Source organism: Mobula birostris, chromosome 30, assembly GCF_030028105.1.
Source record: "Mobula birostris isolate sMobBir1 chromosome 30, sMobBir1.hap1, whole genome shotgun sequence".
NCBI classification, from domain to species: Eukaryota; Metazoa; Chordata; class Chondrichthyes; order Myliobatiformes; family Myliobatidae; genus Mobula; species Mobula birostris.
This window is the reverse complement of record NC_092399.1, coordinates 18,158,945-18,180,423: the sequence shown is the minus strand read 5'-3', so window position 1 is coordinate 18,180,423 and position 21,479 is coordinate 18,158,945. Positions and strand designations below refer to the sequence as shown.

General features: G+C 42.7%; 1 protein-coding gene across 11 annotated transcripts in view; it reads right to left on the bottom strand.

Annotated features, from left to right (window-relative positions):
- LOC140190408 (interferon alpha-inducible protein 27, mitochondrial-like) overlaps positions 1-21,479 on the bottom strand; it is a 51,779-nt gene that overhangs the window by 12,361 nt on the left and 17,939 nt on the right. For 7 of the 11 annotated variants that reach the window (XR_011883597.1, XR_011883596.1, XR_011883601.1 and 4 more), the window contains 2 exons: positions 3,490-3,595; positions 1,335-1,382 (listed from right to left, as the gene is read on the bottom strand). Coding sequence is in view for 3 of the 11 variants with exons in the window: in XM_072246962.1 (XP_072103063.1) it covers positions 1,335-1,382; positions 3,490-3,595 (154 nt within the window). In the remaining 8 variants the exon portion in view is untranslated. Of the gene's footprint in view, positions 1-1,334; positions 1,383-3,489; positions 3,596-10,069; positions 10,365-21,479 lie in introns of all 11 variants that reach the window. The other 4 variants (XR_011883603.1, XM_072246963.1, XR_011883602.1 and 1 more) reach the window with 3 other exon arrangements.

Below are 21,479 nucleotides of genomic sequence, written 5' to 3'. Positions count from 1 at the left end.
GTAGTTTGCCCATTCTTCCTGCGACCACGTGGGTTTCCTTTGTGTGCTCTATTTTCCTCCCACATTCCTGGTTGGTTGGTTAATTGGTCATTGTAAATTGTCCTGTGAGGTAATATACAAGACCTTAGTTAGACCCCACTTGGAGTACTGTGTTCAGTTCTGGTCACCTCACTACAGGAAGGATATGGATACTACAGAGAGAGTGCAGAGAAGATTTACAAGGATATTGACTGGATTGGGGAGCGTACCTTACGAGAATAGGTTGAGTGTACTTGGCCTTTTCTTCTTGGAGCAACGGAGGATGAGAGCTGACCTGATAGAGGTGTGTAAGATGATGAGGGCCATTGATCGTGTGGATAGCCAGAGGTTTTCTCCCAGGGCTGAAATGGCTAACGCGAGGGGGCATGGTTTTAAGGTGCTTGGAAGCAGGTACAAGGGGGATGTCAGAGGTAAGTTTTTCACACCGATTGGTGAGTGTGTAGAATGAACTGCCAGTGACTGTGGTAGATGCGGATACAATAGGGTCTTTTAAGAGACACTTAGGTACATGAAGCATAGAAAAGTATAGGGCTGTGCAATAGGGAAATTCTAGGCATTTTCTAGAGAAGGTTACATAGTTGGCACAACATTGTGGGCTGACAGGCCTGTAATGTGCTGTCGATTTCTATGTTTCTATGATTGGGTGAGGGCTAAATCGGGGATTGCTTGGTGGTGCAGCTGGAAGGGCTGATTCACACTCAGTTTGAGTTTGCTTTCTGTTAACCACAAGATGGAATAGAAACTGCAATTGCCTTGTTCCAGTTGGTGAGCTGGGAGTTATAGTGGATTTAAGAGATTTAATTGACTGAATTAGCTGTTTAATGCTTTCATGAACTAATTCCAAGTGCTATTATTTGGACTCATTTGAATAACTCATTTACTGTTCATTTTGTACGTGATTATCTGAACAGATTTACCTGATAATTATAGAGTGCAGTAGAATTTTTATCATGGCATAAATTGATCTGATAGAATAGAAGTTTATATATAATTGAGGGGCAATTAATCAGCTCTGCTTTGGTTCCTAACATGTATGGTCTTGTCCCTGGAAGCAGACTCCTGCACTAAGCCCAATTATCCCGAGAGCGGCAGACGTACACTGTGCCTGTAAAGCGGCACTTGGTGACTCTGGGATTTGGGAAAAAGTGCCTTCTCGGAAGGCACCCAGGCAGCCGTTCAAGCATGTCGCTGCAGAGTCTTGGTATTAATTAATGAGAATGGGAGAATGCAGAAGGGACTGAAATGCAGATCAAAATGAAGGAATAAACACAAGTATGGAGAACCAAGAAGCTTACCTGCTCCAAATACCATCAACACAGCCTGAGAACGTAATGAACCATCCACTGTAAATCAAAGTGACAGCAAGCCATATGAAACAGCGAAGTATAATCAATATAGTTCTTTTGCATGCAATAGTTATTTTATTGACAATAATGGGAATCCAAGTATTATTTATTATAACAAAACATCTCAAAGAATTCATAGTCTGAAATGGATTCTCAGCAAAAGTCACATATGAAGAAACAAAAGCTGTAGTAAATTAAATAAATTTTGAGCAGTTCTGATGAAACTATTAACCTGAAGCATTGACTCTGTTTTCTCCTCTACAGATGCTGCCTAACCTGTTGAGTATTTCCAAAGTTTTCTGTTTTTATTTCAGACTTCCTACACCTGTAGCACATTGCTTTTGTGTTGAGGCTTAACAGGGGCCTGCTTAAGAAAAGTTACAAAGCAAGATGGATGCCAGTAAAGACGAATAGGGCCGCCCAGAGGAATATAGAGGTGCAAAAGGTCTCCTGAGCCAGAAAATGTACAATGAATGCTTATCATAGAAATAAAGGAAGGCTCATCTATTCTTCATCCAAAGTGATAAACATTGGTCCGTGGCCCACCTTCACACACTAAATTCAACATATCAACTCTTTTTCCACATCCATTAATAATTTTGACTCAGAAATCCATCAAAACTCAGGTATACAAAACAAATAATAAATATATCATGAAAAATCTCTACTTTTCTACCTCCATTTTTCCTTCCTTCATTTCTGAATGACTGGTTCTTGGGACTCCATAACCAGTGAAAATAATTTCTCTCCATCTGCTCCAATATTCTGAAAATTCTAAACAAATTATATCACCATTGTTACTATAATCTCTCCTTGTAGTCTAACTCTATGTATAGGTTTTGCTCCGGTAAATTTGCAATTTATTTTCTCCAGGGGCAATTCTATTCTACTCTTTCAGATAGAAAAGTCAGCTTTTCATTAGGTTCTTGTACTACTTATTTTACCTGTCAAGATAGTAATTGGACCTTTGAGTCTCATAAGAAGCCCACTGCTTCTAGATTTTTTCATCATTTAGTGGATGTTCTTAGTCTATCCCTTTTAGGCCCAATGTAAGTGATATTGTATATTTGCCTAATCAATTAATGTGTCTGTGCTTTCATTTGCTTAAGATACTGCACTTGGTCAACTTTGATTTGCTTTCTGCCCCATCGTCCCACTTGATTATGTCGGACTGCCTGTCCTCAGCCATAGTACATTTATTATCAAAGAACATATAAATTATACAACCCTGAGATATGTTTGCTTATAGGCAGCCGCAAATCAAGGAACCCGAAAGAATTCAATTAAAAAAATTAATAAAGACCAACCCCCAATGTGCACAGAGGTAGAGAGAGAAAAAAAAACAAATCATGCAATCAATAGAAGCGAGCAGTAACAGCAGCATTCCGAACCACATTGAGTCCTTCAGTCTGAATCCCCAGAGTAGGCCCAAAGCCTCGGTGTTCAGCTCATCATACAAGCAGGGCAAATCACCGCGAAGTTCACAGACACGAAGCACAGCAGTCTCACTAACTCAGACACGTGGAAAGAGGAGTTCCGCAATCTATCTGAGCCAGCATTTAAATGAACTGGTGTAATTTGGGAAAAATCAGAAGATAGGTGGGAAAAGTGGAATAACAAATAAATTTGAATTTGCCTTTGAGGCCCTGGCTTTAGTGGTTCACTGTACTCGAACCTAACCCGCTGAACTCAGCACCCATTTCATTCACATTGAGCACACTATCTACTTAACCTATCAAACATAAACTGATAATGTACCTGAGCTCTGTGGAATCAGCAGTTTAGAATGATAAGATTACCAATGTAATAGGAACACATTCAACTGGAAGTAACTTTCCACATCGTGATTTGGCAGACACTGTCATTCTTCATGATGGCCAGACTGGTATCGTGAAATTCCTAACATAACATTATTGAGGAAAGCTATCACCAAAAAACAAATTCAGCTATTCAGAGAAAAGTTAGGTGGCCAATTTTGCAGAGATATATTCCACTCTTTTGCCTCTTAACTTACAAAAACTAATTACAAAATTTAACTCTAGAGGCAAATAATCAGATAATTATTGTATTACATGGAATGTAGAAATAGACGATTATATCTCACCGGTAAACAAAGTGCAGGCCAGTATTAGTAAAGCCAGGCAATACATTTTGATTTTACTCCCAGTCCAAATGATGTCCCAGTTAACAAAGACAGCAAATTCCTTCTGCTGAAATAAAGAGACAAAAAGAACACATTGGGCAAGGATTTATACTGTAGGGCATTAAAATTCTCACAAATAAAATCAAACTATAGTAAAACATTGCAGCTTTTCCTATTGATTATTATTCATGAATAATTATGTTCAGTGTAGTCAGTACAACTATTATGTTTGAGCTAAATTTTTTCACTGTACACTTGTTTTTTTGGTTTCATGGACCACATTGATTATAAAATCTTAATGAAATCTTGCGCAACAAGAATGTTCTTGTCTTTTTTTTAAACACATTAGAGTGTGGTTGATATATTGTTCGGAATTTTTGATAATACCTGGGGTGGTTGAGAGAAACACACAAAACTCCATCCTCATTGTTAAAATATAGGAAATACAATGATTATGAACAGACGCAAAAAATCCACAGTATAGGTTGAGCACCTCTTATCTGAAGTTCTTGGGATTGGAGGTATTTCTGGATTTTGGAATAGTTGCTTCTATATAATGCAAAGTCACACAAAAAGTAATGTATACAGCCCAGTCCATCACAGATAAAGCCCTCCCAACCACTGAGCACACCTACTTGAAATGTGTCACAGGAAAGCAGCATCTATCATCAGGGACCCCCACCACCCAGGACATGCTCTCTTCTCGCTGCTGCCATCAGGGAGAGGATGCAGGAGCCACAAGATTCATGCCACCAGGTTCAGAAACTGTCATTACAACCATTAGGCACTTCAACCAAAGAGGATAACTTCACTTGCCCCATCGTTGAAATGTTCCCACAACCAATAGACTTTCTTTCAAGGACTCTTCATCTCATGCTCTAAATATTTATTGCTTATTTCTTTATTATTATTAGCTCTTTTTGTATTTGCATAGTTTGTTCTCTTCTGCACTCTGGTTGAATGCCCTAATTGGATGGTCTTTCATTGATTCTGTTATGGTTATTCTATAAATTTATTGAGTATTCTCTTTAGTAACAAAATTTAATTTGAACTTTGAGATAGCTTTGGGGATGGGACCCAAGTCTAAATATAAACTCCACTTACAATACCCTGAAGGTAGTTTTAGAGAATAATTTTGTGCATGAAACAATAATGTGTGCATTGAACCATCAGAAAGGTAAGCTGTCACTACCTCGGCCACTTGGGTGGACAGTCAGTGGCTGTTTGGCATCACCATCATTCCAGACTGACTTTATGTGCTAGCAATAAGCAGTCTTTGTCTTATACTTGTTCATCACACATATGTACTTAACAGTAAAAATTATTACAAACCATTCATATAATGAAACTATAATGTGTGCGGGGTAACAAAAGCAGCATTGGGAGAATACCTGAATCAGCTGTTGAACAACAACAAACTGCAGCAGGCTTTCAGTCTGCACCTATGATGCTACATTTTGATTAAAAGATTACGGTACACTGTGTTTGTATTTTACTTTTTTTTTAAATTAGGTTTTATATAAGGTATAAAAACAAACATATATTCACTCCGGTGCTGATGAATCCACTCTTTCAATACACAATCGATTATCATGTTAGGCAGTGTTTTTCTATTTTTCTTTAACTTCTGTTCATTACGTTCAGCATAAAACTTTAACCATGTGTCCTTCTGTTTCCTCAGGTCATAGATGGTGGCTGTTCAACCTCATACTCCTCTGTCAGATGCTTCCAACAACTTGACTGTGTTATAGATAAACATAAATACTTCTTCTCTTTCTTCTTACTGTTACCACAGGCCTTTTTAATGATGTTTTCAACAACATCTTCACAGCACAGAGACCTGTGCATCACCTGAGAACCTTCGCAGCGCCCTCTGGAATTTTTCAGTTGTGGTGCCATGTCAGTGCTCAAAAAATTTCCAGATTTTGGAGGTTTTTGGCTTTTGGATTTTCATGTAAGGGGTGTATTAACAAACTGAAAGAGTCTATCCATTACAAATGAAAAATTTTACTGGTTTTGATGCATATACTGTATGTCAGCAATATTGTATGAAATGTAGAGTGTTTATTGCACAGAGGAGATCATAAGAGAAAAATATAAATATTTTGTCATAATCAATGGAGTAATTCTGAACTGAAAACAGAAATTGCAGCAAATGCTTGGTAGATGAGGCAACATCAGTGGAAAGAGGAACAGAGTTATTGTTTTAAGTTAACACCCTTTGTCAGGAGGGAAACAGAATCTGTAGTAATTCTTTTGTTTCCTGTAAATCCCTGCAAGAAAATAAACCGCAAGGTAATATATGGTAACGTGAAATTTTCTTTGAACTTTGATAAATTTTAACAAACTTTGATAAATGATAATTTTTTTTTGAACTTTATTAAGTCCAAAGATCTTTCTCTTGCTTTTGAAGTGTTTTAAAAAAAATTTTCTAGTACTTCTAAAATACTGTCACTGTTCAAAGAAGCCAATTTAAGACCATAAGACACAGGAGTAGAATTAAGTCATTTGGTTCATTGAGTCTGCTTTGCTATTTAATTATAGCTGAACTTTTATCCTCTCCTCAGCCCCACATCTGGCCTTCTCCCCGTAATCTTTGATGCTGTGTCCGATCGAGAACCTGCCTTAAATACACGCAACAACCTGGCCTCCACAATTGCCTGTGGTAATAAATTCCACAAATTTACAATGCCATATCTTTGTTTTAAATGGACGCCCCTCTATCCTGAGGCTGTGCCCTCTTGTCCTAGACTCCCCACCATGGGAAAGATCCTTTCCACATCTATTCTGTCTAGGCTGTTCAACATTCCAGATGTTTCAATGCGATCCCCCCTCATCCTTCTAATTTCCAGCGAGTACCGACCCAGAGCTATCAAACGTTCCTCATATGATAACCCTTTCATTCCCAGAATCATCCAGGCAGATACGATTGGGTCTTTTAAAAGACTTTTGGATGGCTACATGGAACTTAGAAAAATAGAGGGCTATGGGTAACCCAAGTAATTTCTAAGGTAGGGACCTGTTCGGCACAACTTTGTGGGCCGATGGGCCTGTATTGTGCTGTAGGTTTCCTATGTTTCTATGAACCACCTCTGAAGTCTCTCCAATGCCAGCACGTTTTTTTCTCTGGTGAGAAGCCCAGAACTGTTCACAGTACTCAAGGTGAGGCCTCACCATTGTCTTATAAAGCCTCAGCATCACATCCCTGCTCTGGCACTTGAAATGAATGCTAACATTGCACTTACCTTGCTCACCACCAACTCCACCTGCAAGTTAACTTTCAGTGTGTTCTGCACAAGGACTCCCAAGTCCCTGTGCATCTCCGATTTTTGGATTTTCTCCCGGTTTAGAAAATAGTCTGCACTTTTATTTCTTCTACCAAAGTGCAGGACCATGCATTTTCCAACATTGTATTTAATTTGCCACTTTCTTGCCCATTCTTCTATTTTGTCTAAGTCCTTCTGCAGCCTATCCGTTTCCTCAACACTACGTGCCCCTCCACCAATCTTTGTTTCATCCGCAAACTTGGAAACAAAGCCATCTATTCCATTTATACAAACAACAATGACGTAGTATCCTGATACTTTGGAAGTGATGCTGACTAAGATGTAAAATCCATGCAGGACATAAAATGGATGCCAGGATTGGTTGTTTTTAATAGGCCTGCATAAAGCCACCAGGAAGTTCATCTTTATTTAGTTGAGAGCAGAGAAGGAAGTTTGAAGTGATTCAGAAACTCAAAGGGTGATATTCTATCTGTATGGGAGGAGAAAGGCTAACTCCCCAGAAAGTTGCATAGCTTTATGTGTTGCCTGTAATGTGACAATCACAGTGTGTATCCAAAAATACATTACTGAAATTCCACAGAGGCCAACTATGTTTTGAAGGAAGAATACAATTAGTAAAAGAACACTTTTTGTTAGGCATTGGACCCAGCTGGTGGCATAGTGGCATCAGCGTCGGACTTCCGGACGAAAGGTCCTAAGTTCAAATCCAGCTCCGGCCGGCCCCTCTGCATGCTTTCCATCCGTGCTGGGTTACGAGCTGGTGATCTCTTTGGAAACTCACCCGGCAGAAGGCAATGGCAAACCATTGCTGTATCTTGCCTCGTATGTGGTTCCCCACTACTTCAGAGAGGCGTGGAGGGAAATCATCCACTAACTGGAGAAACTCTAGATCCAATGCACCTTTCTTTTTTATCTTCACCATTCAGTACTGAATAGAATGTCAAATTATTAATGCAGAGAGTCATATTGGAGGCAAGTGGAACAACTTCATGCAGCAGGCTAATTCCTGCCTAGTGCATGGATCACACTGAACGAATGATGGCCTATCATACCGTTAAAGACAAGAGTTGCATAAATATTTCACAGTAAGGAAAAGCTGCAAAGAAACAAGGGAGAGCAGTAAATGGGCTTGGGGAGGTAAAGATGCAGACCATCTAAGTCGTAGAAAGGTCAAGCATGCCTTAAACGTAGCAAATATCCAATAAACATCACAGAAAACAATCTAAATCTTTTCATGCATATGTTACCAACACTGTATATTGCTTTGTTAAAGTGACTCATGGGATGGTCTTCAAATGGGTGCGTGGATTTTAATATTGGGTATCATTGATGCATCACGCATTTGCGGCCTTTTGTCAAACTAGAGCAGATGCAGGGTTCAAATACGAATTCCTGAGTGCAAATATTAACATAACAACTCTTGTTCTCAGTATTATTCGTACTTGCACGGTTTGTCTTATTTTGCGCAATGGTTGCCAGACTTCGTTTATTTGTAAATTTTCATGAACTTCTGTTGCATTTCTTCCTCCTGTAACTGTCTGAAAGAGAACCAATCTCAGGTAATATATGGTAACATATGTACTTTGATGATAAATTTACTTTGAACTTTGTTAAGTCCAAGGAAAACTGTAAGAATAGGGAGGCTTCATTTTTGGCGCCTATCTGTCTAACTTCAGATTAGCACTTCAAGAAAAAAGACATGAATTGTAAATTTTAATTTTCTGCCCTAAATATGAATTGCTTTGATCTATTATTCACAATGAATGCTAATACTTCTATATTTCTGTGATGACGTATAAAGAAATGTAATGCTTCATTAGCCTTTTAGAAGCTGTAAAATATTATTTTCCAAAATGATGGGGACATATTGGCAACCCAACAGGTAATCAAACAATTAAAGGGCAGGATTACTCAGACAAAGTCACAGGCAATGCATTTTTCTCTGAGTGTCAAATATCAGGTGTAAAAAAGGTGAAACATATAAACCCGTAAAAATGTTGCTAACAATTTCTTAATTATTCTCAAATTCCCCCATAACATATGAGGCCATTTGGCCCATTGAGTTTATACGAGATCCCTGTCAATCGCATTACCCCCAATTATTTCCCTATAAGCTATCCTATCTCTCGTGCCCCTCAACCCCCCACCTTAATCTTCCTTTCACCTACACAGGGCTAATCCACAATTGCCAACTAATCTACTGTTGTGACTGTCAACTAAAACCACCAGCAGTATACATGTATATTTGGCAGACACATGCTGACAGTATTTGGAGTCACTTTGGACAGAGGCTCTCTGACCCAACATTAAATCATATTTTTATGTGCTAATGGTCAAAGGTAACAACGCACTAACGGCTAGTCTACTGTGGCACCACTGTTTCTCTTTTCTTCTCTCCACTGAGTTCCTAAACTACCTCAAGTTTAGCATCTCACGTTTTCTTAAATGGTTGCATGGTTTTCTCTTTTCACCATTCTTTTCTGAAATTATAGCTCAGCATTTCCCGCTCATCGAGAGTATTCTTGTTTATCCCTTCTTCTGCATTTGCTGAATTTAAAATGACATTCTGTCCCAATATCCCTCAATATTTTGTAGATCTCTGCAAAATCACCCTTCTGAAATCTTAGAAAATTTAATCTTGATAAGACCATAGGAGCAGAATTAGGCCAGTCGGCCCATCGAATCTGCTCTGACATTTCATCATGGCTGATCGATTTCCCTCTCCACCCCATTCTTCTGCCGATCAACCTTCACTTTAAATGCACCCAGTGGCCTGGCCTCCACAGCGACCTGTGGCAATGAATTCCACAGATTCACCACCCTCTGGCTAAAGAAATTCCTCCCATCTCTGTTCTAAACAGACATCCCCCCCACCATTCTGAGGCAGTGCCCTATTGTCCTAAACTAGCCCACCAAAGGAAACATCCTTAACACATCCACTCTATCAGGCCTTTCAAGGTATTACTGAGATCCCCCTTCATTCTACAAGATTCCAGTGAGTACAGGCCTAGAGCTTTGCTCACATGATAATCCTGTCATTCCCAGAATCATTCACATCAACTTCCTCTGAACCCTCTCCAATGTGTTATAAGAATTACCCCTTGTAATAATGATCAGTGAAGCACCGAGAGATCTGTATTTACTTTATTGTTTAAACTAACAAGTACGTGAATTCCTACACTAAATACTTTGTGTGCACGCCCGCTAAGTATTCCTGACTCTCCTGAATAGTCAAAGAACAGCAAAGGTGTTACCTGGGCAAAGAAGTCTACGCTGGCCAGGCATTCCTTATAGTCCCGATTCACTCGCCATTTGTTCCACGCAGGGTCGCGCACACTTGTATCCGCGATGGTATTCTATGAAGTTACTGCTGCCAGCACACACAGAGCATCCACTTTTATATCCATTCCTTATCAAGATTTTCTCTTGTTTTCCCTCACTAGCACGTGGCACAGGCTGCAGTCCAGAGACTGTTCCCCTGGAGTGTCTTAATGGGTAATCAGTAGGTGAAAACTTTGATGTGGGGTCTCCTTGGCAACCCAGTTGACACTGTAAGTAGATAAGTAGCTTGTGAAACTGTATAAATCTTCATATATCCATTGCAATTTGTGGGACCATGACACCCAGGAGCAGAAGTGTGACATGTAGGGTGAAGCTTTAAAATTACTTTTCAGCATTTATTGAGAGCTTCAGCCATGATGACATTAATCATGTACCTGCCATTTATGCCCCACCTTTCATTGTGCTGTGGATATTAATATGCTGAAGCAATTTCTTCCAATTTCTCTGTCAGTGAGCAGGACTGTTGACATTTAGAATAAACATGTTAAACCCACATTATCTTATTACGACTTCAGTTCTTTGTGTTATGAGGCACGATGTGCATCAACATTCCTCAAAGGAAGTTTGTTTAGATTGTTCGTTGCTGCCCTTTCTGAAGAAAAGAATTTGGTTCTGGAAGGGTGTGTTGATTTTGCAAGACCAAATTCCTGAGATGTTCAAAGAAGGTTTAACATTCCAAACATCACCACTTCATGATAAAAAATGAAATGTGCTCTGAAGGAAATTGAAGCTTAAAAATACCATGATATATTTGTTTTTTTTAGACAATGCAACTCAATTTATCTTTTAAATTCTCAAATATTGCTGGGAAATGAAACTCTCATTGCAAATATAGTTGGACATATGCTCAAAAGGTGACATGAGTAGAGTCGTGATAGAGGACCATTTGGTACCAGTACAATGGACCGAGTATCTTTTGGTTGAAATTATGCTGGCTATGTTAGGATTTATGTGGCCACTGAAATGAATTAAAATTATGATAAGTAGCAGTCTTCTTCCATCATTAAAGACCCTCACCATCCAGGACATGGCATCGTCACCTTACTAACATCATAAGACCACAAAACACAAGAGCAGAATTAGGCCATCCAGACCATCAAGTCTGCTCTGCCATGGCCGATTTATTATCTCTCAACTCATTCTCCTGTCTTCTCCCTGTAACCTTTGATGCCCTGACTAATCGAGAGCCTACCAGCCACCACCTTACATATACTCATAGCTTAGCTTCCACAACCATCAGTGGCAATGAATTCCACAGATTCACTACCTTCTAGATTAGGAATTCCCAACCTGGGATTCACAGACCCCTCAGTTAATGGTAGGGGCCCATGGAATAAAAAAAGTTGGAAACCCCTGTTCTAGATAAAGAAATTTCTCCTCATCTTTGCTTTAAATGGACGTCTCTTTACTCTGAGCATGTGCCACCTGATCCTAGACTCAACCACTGTCAAAGGTGGGGGGGGCGCTGGGAGTAGACCCAAATGCAAGACACAGACACTGAAGTATTAGGAACAGGAACAGGACAGGACAGGACTAGAGTTAGGGACGTGACTGGATGCAGACTAGGAGCTGTGACAAGAACACAGACTTGGGCTAGGACATTGGCTAGGCAAGCGGGATCAGGAATAGGAACTGGGAACTAGGAGCCTGGGCTTGGACTCCGAGCCAGAGACTGGGCAAGGACCCAGAACTTGGGCCTTGACTCGGGCTCAGACCCCAGAACTAGGCGAGGACATGATGTGGCTACAGGACTGGACATGGCTTGGGCTCCTCAAGGCGACGACATGGCGAGGTCTTGGGCTCCTCGAGGCGACGACATGGCGAGGTCTTGGGCTCCTCGAGGCGACGACATGGCGAGAAGCCAGAAGCCTTGACTTGGTCTTGGGGAGGACAGGAACACAGAGCCTTGGACTAGAGCATGGAAACATGGAGCCTTGGACTTGAGAGACAGGAACATGGAACTCAGAGCCAGGACCTCTCCTTGGGAACAGGATGTAGTGCCAGGACTCATACACAGCATGTTGAACACAACAAGACGGTTCCCGACACTAGGTAGCAGCAAATGGCCGGACCTAACTAGCAAAGGCGTGGATACAGATGGTTCCCAACACTAGGTAGCGGCAAACAGCCAGACCTACCTAGTGAAGGCATGGACACAGAGACAGTTCCAACTCAACAATAGACTGTTCCTTATCTTGACACAGTAAGTCTCCAGTCTCACTCCGGTGGTTGAACTTGACAAGGTTGCAGGGCAAGGCTCCAGACACAGGTTGCAGGCAAGACTTCAGAAGGAAGAGGAAGGGAAGGGAAGGGAACAGAACAGTCCAGCCCCAGGGTAAGAGCAAAGACAACCTGGCTTACCCAACAGAGGCAAGGACAGGATTCTGACAAAACAAACCAGCACCCACACTCGAACCCAGGGCCACTTATATCCTCAGCCCCAAGATGAGCATCAGGTGTCTATGATTAAGCCCAACTGAAACAAGGGACAGCCAGAAGACCCGGAGTCCGGAGTCCATGGACTGGACCGTGAACCGGAACGTGGACTTCACGGACTGGACCATGACAACCACAAAGGAAACATCCTCTCCACATTCACTCTAGGCCTTCTATATTCGAAAGGCTTCAATGAAATTCCATTCATTGTTCTAATCTTTCTTCTAAACTCCAGCAAGTACTGGCCCAGGGCTGTCAAACACTCCTCATAAGTGAACTCTTTCATTCCTGGAATAATTCATGTGAACCTCCTCTGGACCCTTTCCAATGCCAGCACATCTTTTCTTACAACAAAGGGCCCAAAATTACTCACAACACTCAAGGTGTGGTCTGACAAAAACATTATAACGCCTCAGCATTACATCCTTGCTTTTATATTCTAGTTCTCTCGTAAAGAATGTTGACACTGCACTTGCCTTCCTAACCACTGACTCAGCCTGCAAGTTCTCCTTTAGGGAATCCTGCACAAGGACTCCCAAGTCCCTTTGCATCTCCGATTTTTGTAATTTTTTCCAGTTTGGAAAATATTCCTTCTGCTGAAGAGCATGGCCATACACTTACACACAATATATTCCATCTGCCACTTCTTTGCCCACTCTCCCATTCTGTCTAAGTCCTTCTGCAGACACTCTGCTTTCACAACACTACCAGCCTCTCTACCTACCTTTGTATCACAAAGCAATCGATTCCATCATCCAAATCATTGACATATAATGTGAAAAGAAGCAGCCCCAAAACTAAACACTGCAGAACACCACTAATCACCAGCAGCCAACCAGAATAGTCCCCTTTATCCTTTCTCTTTGCTTCCTGTCAGTCAGCCAATGCTATATCCTTGTCAGAATCTTTCTTGCAATAGCATAGGCTCTTACCTTGTTAAGCAGCCTCCTATGTGGCACTTTGTCAAAAGCCTTCTGAAAATCCAAGGAAACTACATCTACTGACTCTCCTTTGAATGATCTTGCCTGTGATTTCCTCAAATCACAATAGTGTAGTGGTTAGTGCAACACTATTACTGCTCGGGGATGGTCCAGAGTAGAGTTTGGAGTTCAATTTTAACGCTGTCTGTAAGGTGTCTGTATGATCTCCCTGTTGTATATTGTAACTTCAGAAACTAACTGAAGGAAAAGCACAGGCACTAGGGATACATGTTTACTTAGCTTTCCTTCTTTTAGTGAGGCATGTACATATGACGTGGTGGCAGTCACACCCTTCTTCCATATAATCCATAGTGAATTATGTAAACAAACAAAGGATGCTTAATCAAACAATAATTACAATATGACCCATGTATTATTGAAATATTGAATTCTCTACACCCCTTCCTGCTTAGCTATAAACTCCAACTCAAATATGTATTGAGTAGCAGGGTAGCAGACACCAACAGAATCAACAAACTCATTCGTAAGGCCAGTGATGTTGTGGGGATGGAACTGGACTCTCTGATGGTGGTGTATGAAAAGAGGATGCTGTCCAAGTTGCATGCCATCTTGAACAATGTCTCCCATCCACTACATAATGGACTGGTTGGGCACAGGAGTACATTCTGCCAGAGACTCATTCCACCGAGATGCAACACTGAGCGTCATAGGAAGTCATTCCTGCCTGTGGCTATCAAACTTTACAACTCCTCCCTTGGAGGGTCAGACACCCTAAGCCAATAGGCTGGTCCTGGACTTATTTCCTGGCATAATTTACATATTACTATTTAATTATTTATGTTTTTTTTTACTATTTAATTATTTATGGTGCAACTGTAATGAAAACCAATTTCCCTCAGGATCAATAAAGTATGACTATGACTATGTATTGCTGTTTGGTCATCTGTGGTTAGCGCAAAGCTTTACAGAACAGGTGACCTGGGTTCAATTCCCGCCATTGCTTGCAGGGAGTTTGTAGGTTCTCCCCTGATCGCTTGAGTTTCCTCCAGGTGCTCTGGTTTCCACCTACAGTCCAAAGACATACCGGTTGGTAAGTTGACTGGCAATTGTAAATTGTCTTGTGATCAGGCCAGGGTTAAGTCAGCACAAGGGTCCTTTCCACGCTATATCTCGATATGTAGAGAAAGAATGTTGGTGAACATCACCCTGCCACATAGCACAACAAACCGAAGTCATAATAAGATAAAGTAGGTTTAATATTTTTTATGCCTAATGTCATCAGTCTTGCCCACTGACAGAGAGAGATTGGGCAAAATTGCCACAGCATATTAATATCCAGAGCACAGTGAAAGGTGGGGCATAAAGGACAAGGTACATGATTTATGTTATCATGGTGAAAGCTCTTCCTAAATACGGAGAAGTAATTTTAAACCTTCACCCTTCAGATTGGATGGGTTGCACCTGAACTCGAGAGGGAGCAATAGGTTTGCAGGTAGGTTTGCTAGCATGGTTCGGGAGGGTTTTAAACTAATTTGCGAGGGGGATGGGATCCAGAGCGATAGAGCAGTGAAAGAAGTGCATGGAGTAAAGCCAGATCTAACATACAGAGAGGCTTTGAGGAAAGAGAAGCAGAATAAACAGTGTAAAGACAGTAAGGTAGAAGGGCTGAAATGTGTGCACCTCAATGCAAGAAGCATCAGGAACAAAGGTGATGAACTGAGAGCTTGGATACATACATGGAATTATGATGTAGTGGCCATTACAGAGACTTGGCTGGCACCAGGGCAGGAATGGATTCTCAATATTCCTGAATTTCAGTGCTTTAAAAGGGATAGAGAGGGCGGAAAAAGGGGAGGAGGGGTGGCATTACTGGTCAGGGATACTATTACAGCTACAGAAAGGGTGGGTAATGTAGCAGGATCCTCTTTTGAGTCAATATGGGTGGAAGTCAGGAACAGGAAGGGAGCAGTTACTCTACTAGGGGTATTCTATAGGCCCCCTGGTAGCAGCAGAGATACAGAGGAGCAGATTGGGAGGCAGATTTTGGAAAGGTGCAAAAATGACAGGGTTGTTATCATGGGTGACTTTAACTTCCCTAATATTGATTGGCACCTGATTAGTTCCAAGGGTTTATATGGGGCAGAATTTGTTAGGTGTGTCCAGGATGGATTCCTGTCACAGTATGCGGACAGGCCGACCAGGGGGAATGCCATACTAGATCTCGTAATAGGTAATGAACCGGGTCAGGTCACAGATCTCTCAGTGGGTGTGCATCTGGGGGACAGTGACCACCGCTCCCTGGCCTTTATAATTATCATGGAAAAGGATAGAATCAAAGAGGACAGGAAAATTTTTAATTGGGGAAAGGCAAATTATGAGGCTATAAGGCTAGAACTTGCGGGTGTGAATTGGGATGATGTTTTTGCAGGGAAATGTACTATGGACATGTGGTTGATGTTTAGAGATCTCTTGCGGGATATAAGGGATAAATTTGTCCCAGTAAGGAAGATAAAGAATGGTAGGGTGAAGGAACTATGGGTGACAAGTGAGGTGGAAAATCTAGTCAGGAGGAAGAAGGCAGCATACATGAGGTTTTGGAAGCAAGGATCAGCTGGGTCTATTGAGGAATATAGGGAAGCAAGAAAGGAGCTTAAGAAGGGCTGAGAAGAGCAAGAAGAGGGCATGAGAAGGCCTTGGCGAGTAGGGTAAAGGAAAACCCCAAGGCATTCTTCAATTATGTGAAGAAAAAAAGGATGACAGGAGTGAAGGTAGGACCGATTAGAGATAAAGGTGGGAAGATGTGCCTGGAGGCTGTGGAAGTGAGCGAGGTCCTCAATGAATACTTCTCTTCGGTATTCACCAATGAGAGGGAACTTGATGATAGTGAGGACAATATGAGTGAGGTTGATGTTCTGGAGCATGCTGATATTAAGGGAGAGGAGGTGCTGGAGTTGTTAAAATACATTAGGACGGATAAGTCCCCGGGGCCTGACGGAATATTCCCCAAGCTGCTCCACGAGGCGAGAGAAGAGATTGCTGAGCCTCTGGCTAGGATCTTTATGTCTTCGTTGTCCACGGGAATGGTACCGGAGGATTGGAGGGAGGCGAATGTTGTTCCCTTGTTCAAAAAAGGTAATAGGGATAGTCCAGGTAATTATAGACCAGTGAGCCTTACGTCTGTGGTGGGAAAGCTGTTGGAAAAGATTCTTAGAGATAGGATCTCTGGGCATTTAGAGAATCATGGTCTGATCAGGGACAGTCAGCATGGCTTTGTGAAGGGCAGATCGTGTCTAACAAGCCTGATAGAGTTCTTTGAGGAGGTGACCAGGCATATAGATGAGGGTAGTGCAGTGGATGTGATCTATATGGATTTTAGTAAGGCATTTGACAAGGTTCCACACGGTAGGCTTATTCAGAAAGTTAGAAGGTATGGGATCCAGGGAAGTTTGGCCAGGTGGATTCAGAATTGGCTTGCCTGCAGAAGGCAGAGGGTGGTGGTGGAGGGAGTACATTCAGATTGGAGGATTGTGACTAGTGGTGTCCCACAAGGATCTGTTCTGGGACCTCTACTTTTCGTGATTTTTATTAACGACCTGGATGTGGGGGTAGAAGGGTAGGTTGGCAAGTTTGCAGATGACACAAAGGTTGGTGGTGTTGTAGATAGTGTAGAGGATTGTCAAAGATTGCAGAGAGACATTGATAGGATGCAGAAGTGGGCTGAGAAGTGGCAGATGGAGTTCAACCCGGAGAAGTGTAAGGTGGTACACTTTGGAAAGACAAACTCCAAGGCAGAGTACAAAGTAAATGGCAGGATACTTGGTAGTGTGGAGGAGCAGAGGGATCTCGGGGTACATGTCCACAGATCCCTGAAAGTTGCCTCACAGGTGGATAGGGTAGTTAAGAAAGCTTATGGGGTGTTAGCTTCCATAAGTCGAGGGATAGAGTTTAAGAGTCGCGATGTAATGATGCAGCTCTATAAAACTCTGGTTAGGCCACACTTGGAGTATTGTGTCCATTTCTGGTCACCTCATTATAGGAAGGATGTGGAAGCATTGGAAAGGGTACAGAGGGGATTTACCAGGATGCTGCCTGGTTTAGAAAGTATGCATTATGATCAGAGATTAAGGGAGCTAGGGCTTTACTCTTTGGAGAGAAGGAGGATGAGAGGAGACATGATAGAGGTGTACAAGATAATAAGAGGAATAGATAGAGTGGATAGCCAGCGCCTCTTCCCCAGGGCACCACTGCTCAATACAAGAGGACATGGCTTTAAGCTAAGGGGTGGGAACTTCAAGGGGGATATTAGAGGAAGGTTTTTTACTCAGAGAGTGGTTGATGCGTGGAATGCACTGCGTGAGTCAGTGGTGGAGGCAGATACACTAGTGAAGTTTAAGAGACTACTAGACAGGTATATGGAGGAATCTAAGGTGGGGGCTTATATGGGAGGCAGGGTTTGAGGGTCGGCACAACATTGTGGGCCAAAGGGCCTGTACTGTGCTGTACTATTCTATGTTCTATGTTCTATGTTCATGGCCCACTTCTGTTCCTGGTCATGGGAACACAAATTACGAAGGATACAATAAGATTTAAACAACCTCACAAGCTATTCATCCACTTACAGGCCAGCCAGTGTCAACTGTGTTGCCAAGGAGACCCCAAATCAACGTTTTCACCTACGGATCATCCATTAAAACAGAGCAGGGTAACAATATCCGGTTTTCAGCCTGTGCCATGTGTTAGTGAGTGCAAGAATAGGATGAACTGGCAGATGAATGCTTGGCTGAGGAACTGGTGCGGGGGCAGGATTTCAGATTTATGGAATCATTGGGTTCTCTTCTGGGGGAGGTATGATCCGTACAAAAGGGATGAGGCTACACCTGAACCCAAGCAGGACCAATATCCTTGCGTGTAGGTTTGCTAGAACTGTTGGGAAGAGCTTAAGCTGATTTGGCATGGGGATGGGAACTGGAGTGAGGAAGGGGATGTTGGTTTATAAGCAGAGGTAGTGTATAGTGAGACTGTCAGGAAGGATAGGCAGCTGATAGGGCAAAGTCAGGCAGTCAGTGGGATGGATCGTAGTGTAAAAGGGGGACAAAATTGAAAAGCGTGACACATACAGGATTGAAAATAATGTCTCCTATCACAATTGCTCTGCCTGACTTTACCCTTCCCTGCTGAGCCTCCGAGCAGGCAATAGTGCCACAGGTCTGGTTGCCGCTGCAGTACCTGGTAGGTCATCCTCCCAATCCTCCCAGCAGTAACCAAAGGGGCATTCTTGATTCTGAGGAGAATGGCCACAGGGGAATCCTGCACTGACTGCTTACTCCCCTTACTTCTACTGGTGCTCAACCATCTACCACCTGAAGTCTACACTCTGAAAGTCTCCTTTATGAGGTTTTAGCCTGCTGGATGCGCCTGAGTGCATCCAAAGGTTCAAGTTTATTATGAACGTATGCATGTACCATACAACTCTGGGGTTCGTCTTCTCCAGATAGCCGTGAAATACAGAAAAACCATGAAAGTCGTTGAGAGAAAAGACATCAACCACCACCCCTCTGCACGAAAAAGAAAAGCAAACGGAACTTGCAAACCCGAAACCACGCCCCCCCCCGCACAAAAACTAACAGATCACAAACCTGGAATCAGCAGCTAACCCCTAACCCCCAAGCCCCTCCCATGTAAAAAAGACAGCAACAATAACATGAAACCCCTCAGTCTCTCTCACACACAAAAAAATCTATCAGATCACTCAATCACTCACACGTAGAAGCACCATCAAGTCTCAAATGCTCAATCCTTTCTCCATCCACAAAAAGTAACGTGTCGCCCACCTACCAATCAGAAACAAGCAAGGAAACACAGCAAAACTAAAGCAGACCAATATAAACTACAGTCCACACCAATAATCACATATGTCTCAGAATTTCGAGAACATCCCCTGTCAGCATTGAGGAGAGCGACAGTTTGAACTCAAGTCGTGGGGAGTGATCGCCGACTCGCGGCCTCTGGCCCAACCCGTGAAGGTTGACTGCTGACCAGCTCTTGTTCCAGTTCCTTGACCTTGTCATTCAGGAGCTGAAGTTTGGTGCACTTCCTGCATATCATATGTAGTCATCAGCAAGAATGTGCCCTGAAATCCCACATCTCACAGGGATTCCAATGCCTTAACTACCATCCTGCCTGCACTTGTTGTACCTCAACCATCTCCAGCTTAAGTTCTAGACTGCGCCTGTTCTCCCCTAAGCCTGCTGAGCCAATGTCTGACCACTCTGACACTGGTCCACTCACACAATGGCCATTCCACTTACACTTTGCTTGTTGTTATTGGCCCCTGCCTAAGAGATTGTGATGATTGCAGCCTGCCAAAAAGTCCCAAAAGGCACTGAGCTCCATTTAAACCTCATGATGCCTCACCAACCAATGTCTTCCTGTGATGATTGCAGCTCACTGAAGGAAATAATTATGGAGGAAGTAAGGATCTGAATGTTTCAATGAAAACACAAAATAATCTGCAAATGCTGGGGTGAAAGCAACACTCACAACATGCTGGAGGAACTCAGCAGGTCGGGCAGCATTCATGGAAATAATCAGTCAACGTTTCGGGCTGTAACCCTTTGTCAGGACTGTAGAGGGAAGGGGCAGAGGCCCTATAAAGAAGGTTGGGGGAGGGTGGGAAGGAGAAGGCTGGTAGGTTCCAGGTGAAAAAACAGTAAGAGGAAAGATAAAGGGGTGGGGGAGGGGAAGCAGGGAGGGGATAGGCAGGAAAGGTAAAGGAGGAATAGGGGAAACCCGACGCAAATTAGGGGACCGCTTCATTGAGCACCTCCACTCCGTCCGCCACGACAGACAGGATCTCCTGGTTGCCACCCACTTCAACTCTGCTTCACGTTCCCATTCGGATATGTCCATACATGGCCTCCTCTACTGCCATGATGAGGCTAAACTCAGGTTGGAGGAGTAACACCTCATATACCATCTTGGTAGTCTCCAGCCCCTTGGTATGAACATAGAATTCTCCAACTTCCGGTAATTCCTTCCCCCTCCCTCCCCCTATCCCAGTTTCACTCTGCCCCCTCCCCCAACTGCCTATCACCTCTCTCGTGGTTCCGCCTCCTTCTACTACCCAGTGTGCTTTCCCCTATTCCTTCTTCACCTTTCCTGCCTATCCCCTCCCTGCTTCCCTTCCCCCACCCCTTTATCTTTCCCCTTACTGGTTTTTCACCTGGAACCTACCAGCCTTCTCCTTCCCACCCTCCCCCCACCTTCTTTATAGGCCCTCTGCCCCTTCGCTCTTCAGTCCTGACGAAGGGTCCCAGCCCAAAACGTTGACTGATCATTTCCACAGACGCTGCCTGACCTGCTGAGTTCCTCCAGCCTGTTGTGAGAATGTTTCAATGTACATGTGACAAATAAAGCTAATCTTTTTTTTCTCTTTTAAATCTTTTGAATACCCACAGTCAGTGTTTTAAGAACAACATCCTTCCCCCCCCCCCACCATCAGATCGCTGCACGGTCCATCAACCAGCGAACTCTAGCTCATTATGCTCATTATTTTATTTTTGCACTGTTTATTTATTTTTGTAACTTATGGTCATGGTGTACTGCATGTCGAGGGCAGCCGGTGCTATAGTAGCACCCGCACCAGACTTCAAGGCGAGGGGTTCTCGGTTCGAACCTGACCGGCTCCTTGCAGGCTTTCCATCTGTGCTGGGTTGGGTGATGAGCTAGAAGCTCTGCCTTGTAAAAAAACAGATTAACAAAATGCTGAAGAAATGGCAACGTTGCCTCTTGATGTGCCACGAAGTGCGGCGGAGAGGAACCACAACTGTATGCCAGTGATAATAAATCTGATCCTGATTTTTCTAATTCTGAATCCACTAATCTGTACTGAAACATTATGCTGATGAAGGGTCTCGACCTAAAACATTGACTGTTTACTCATTTC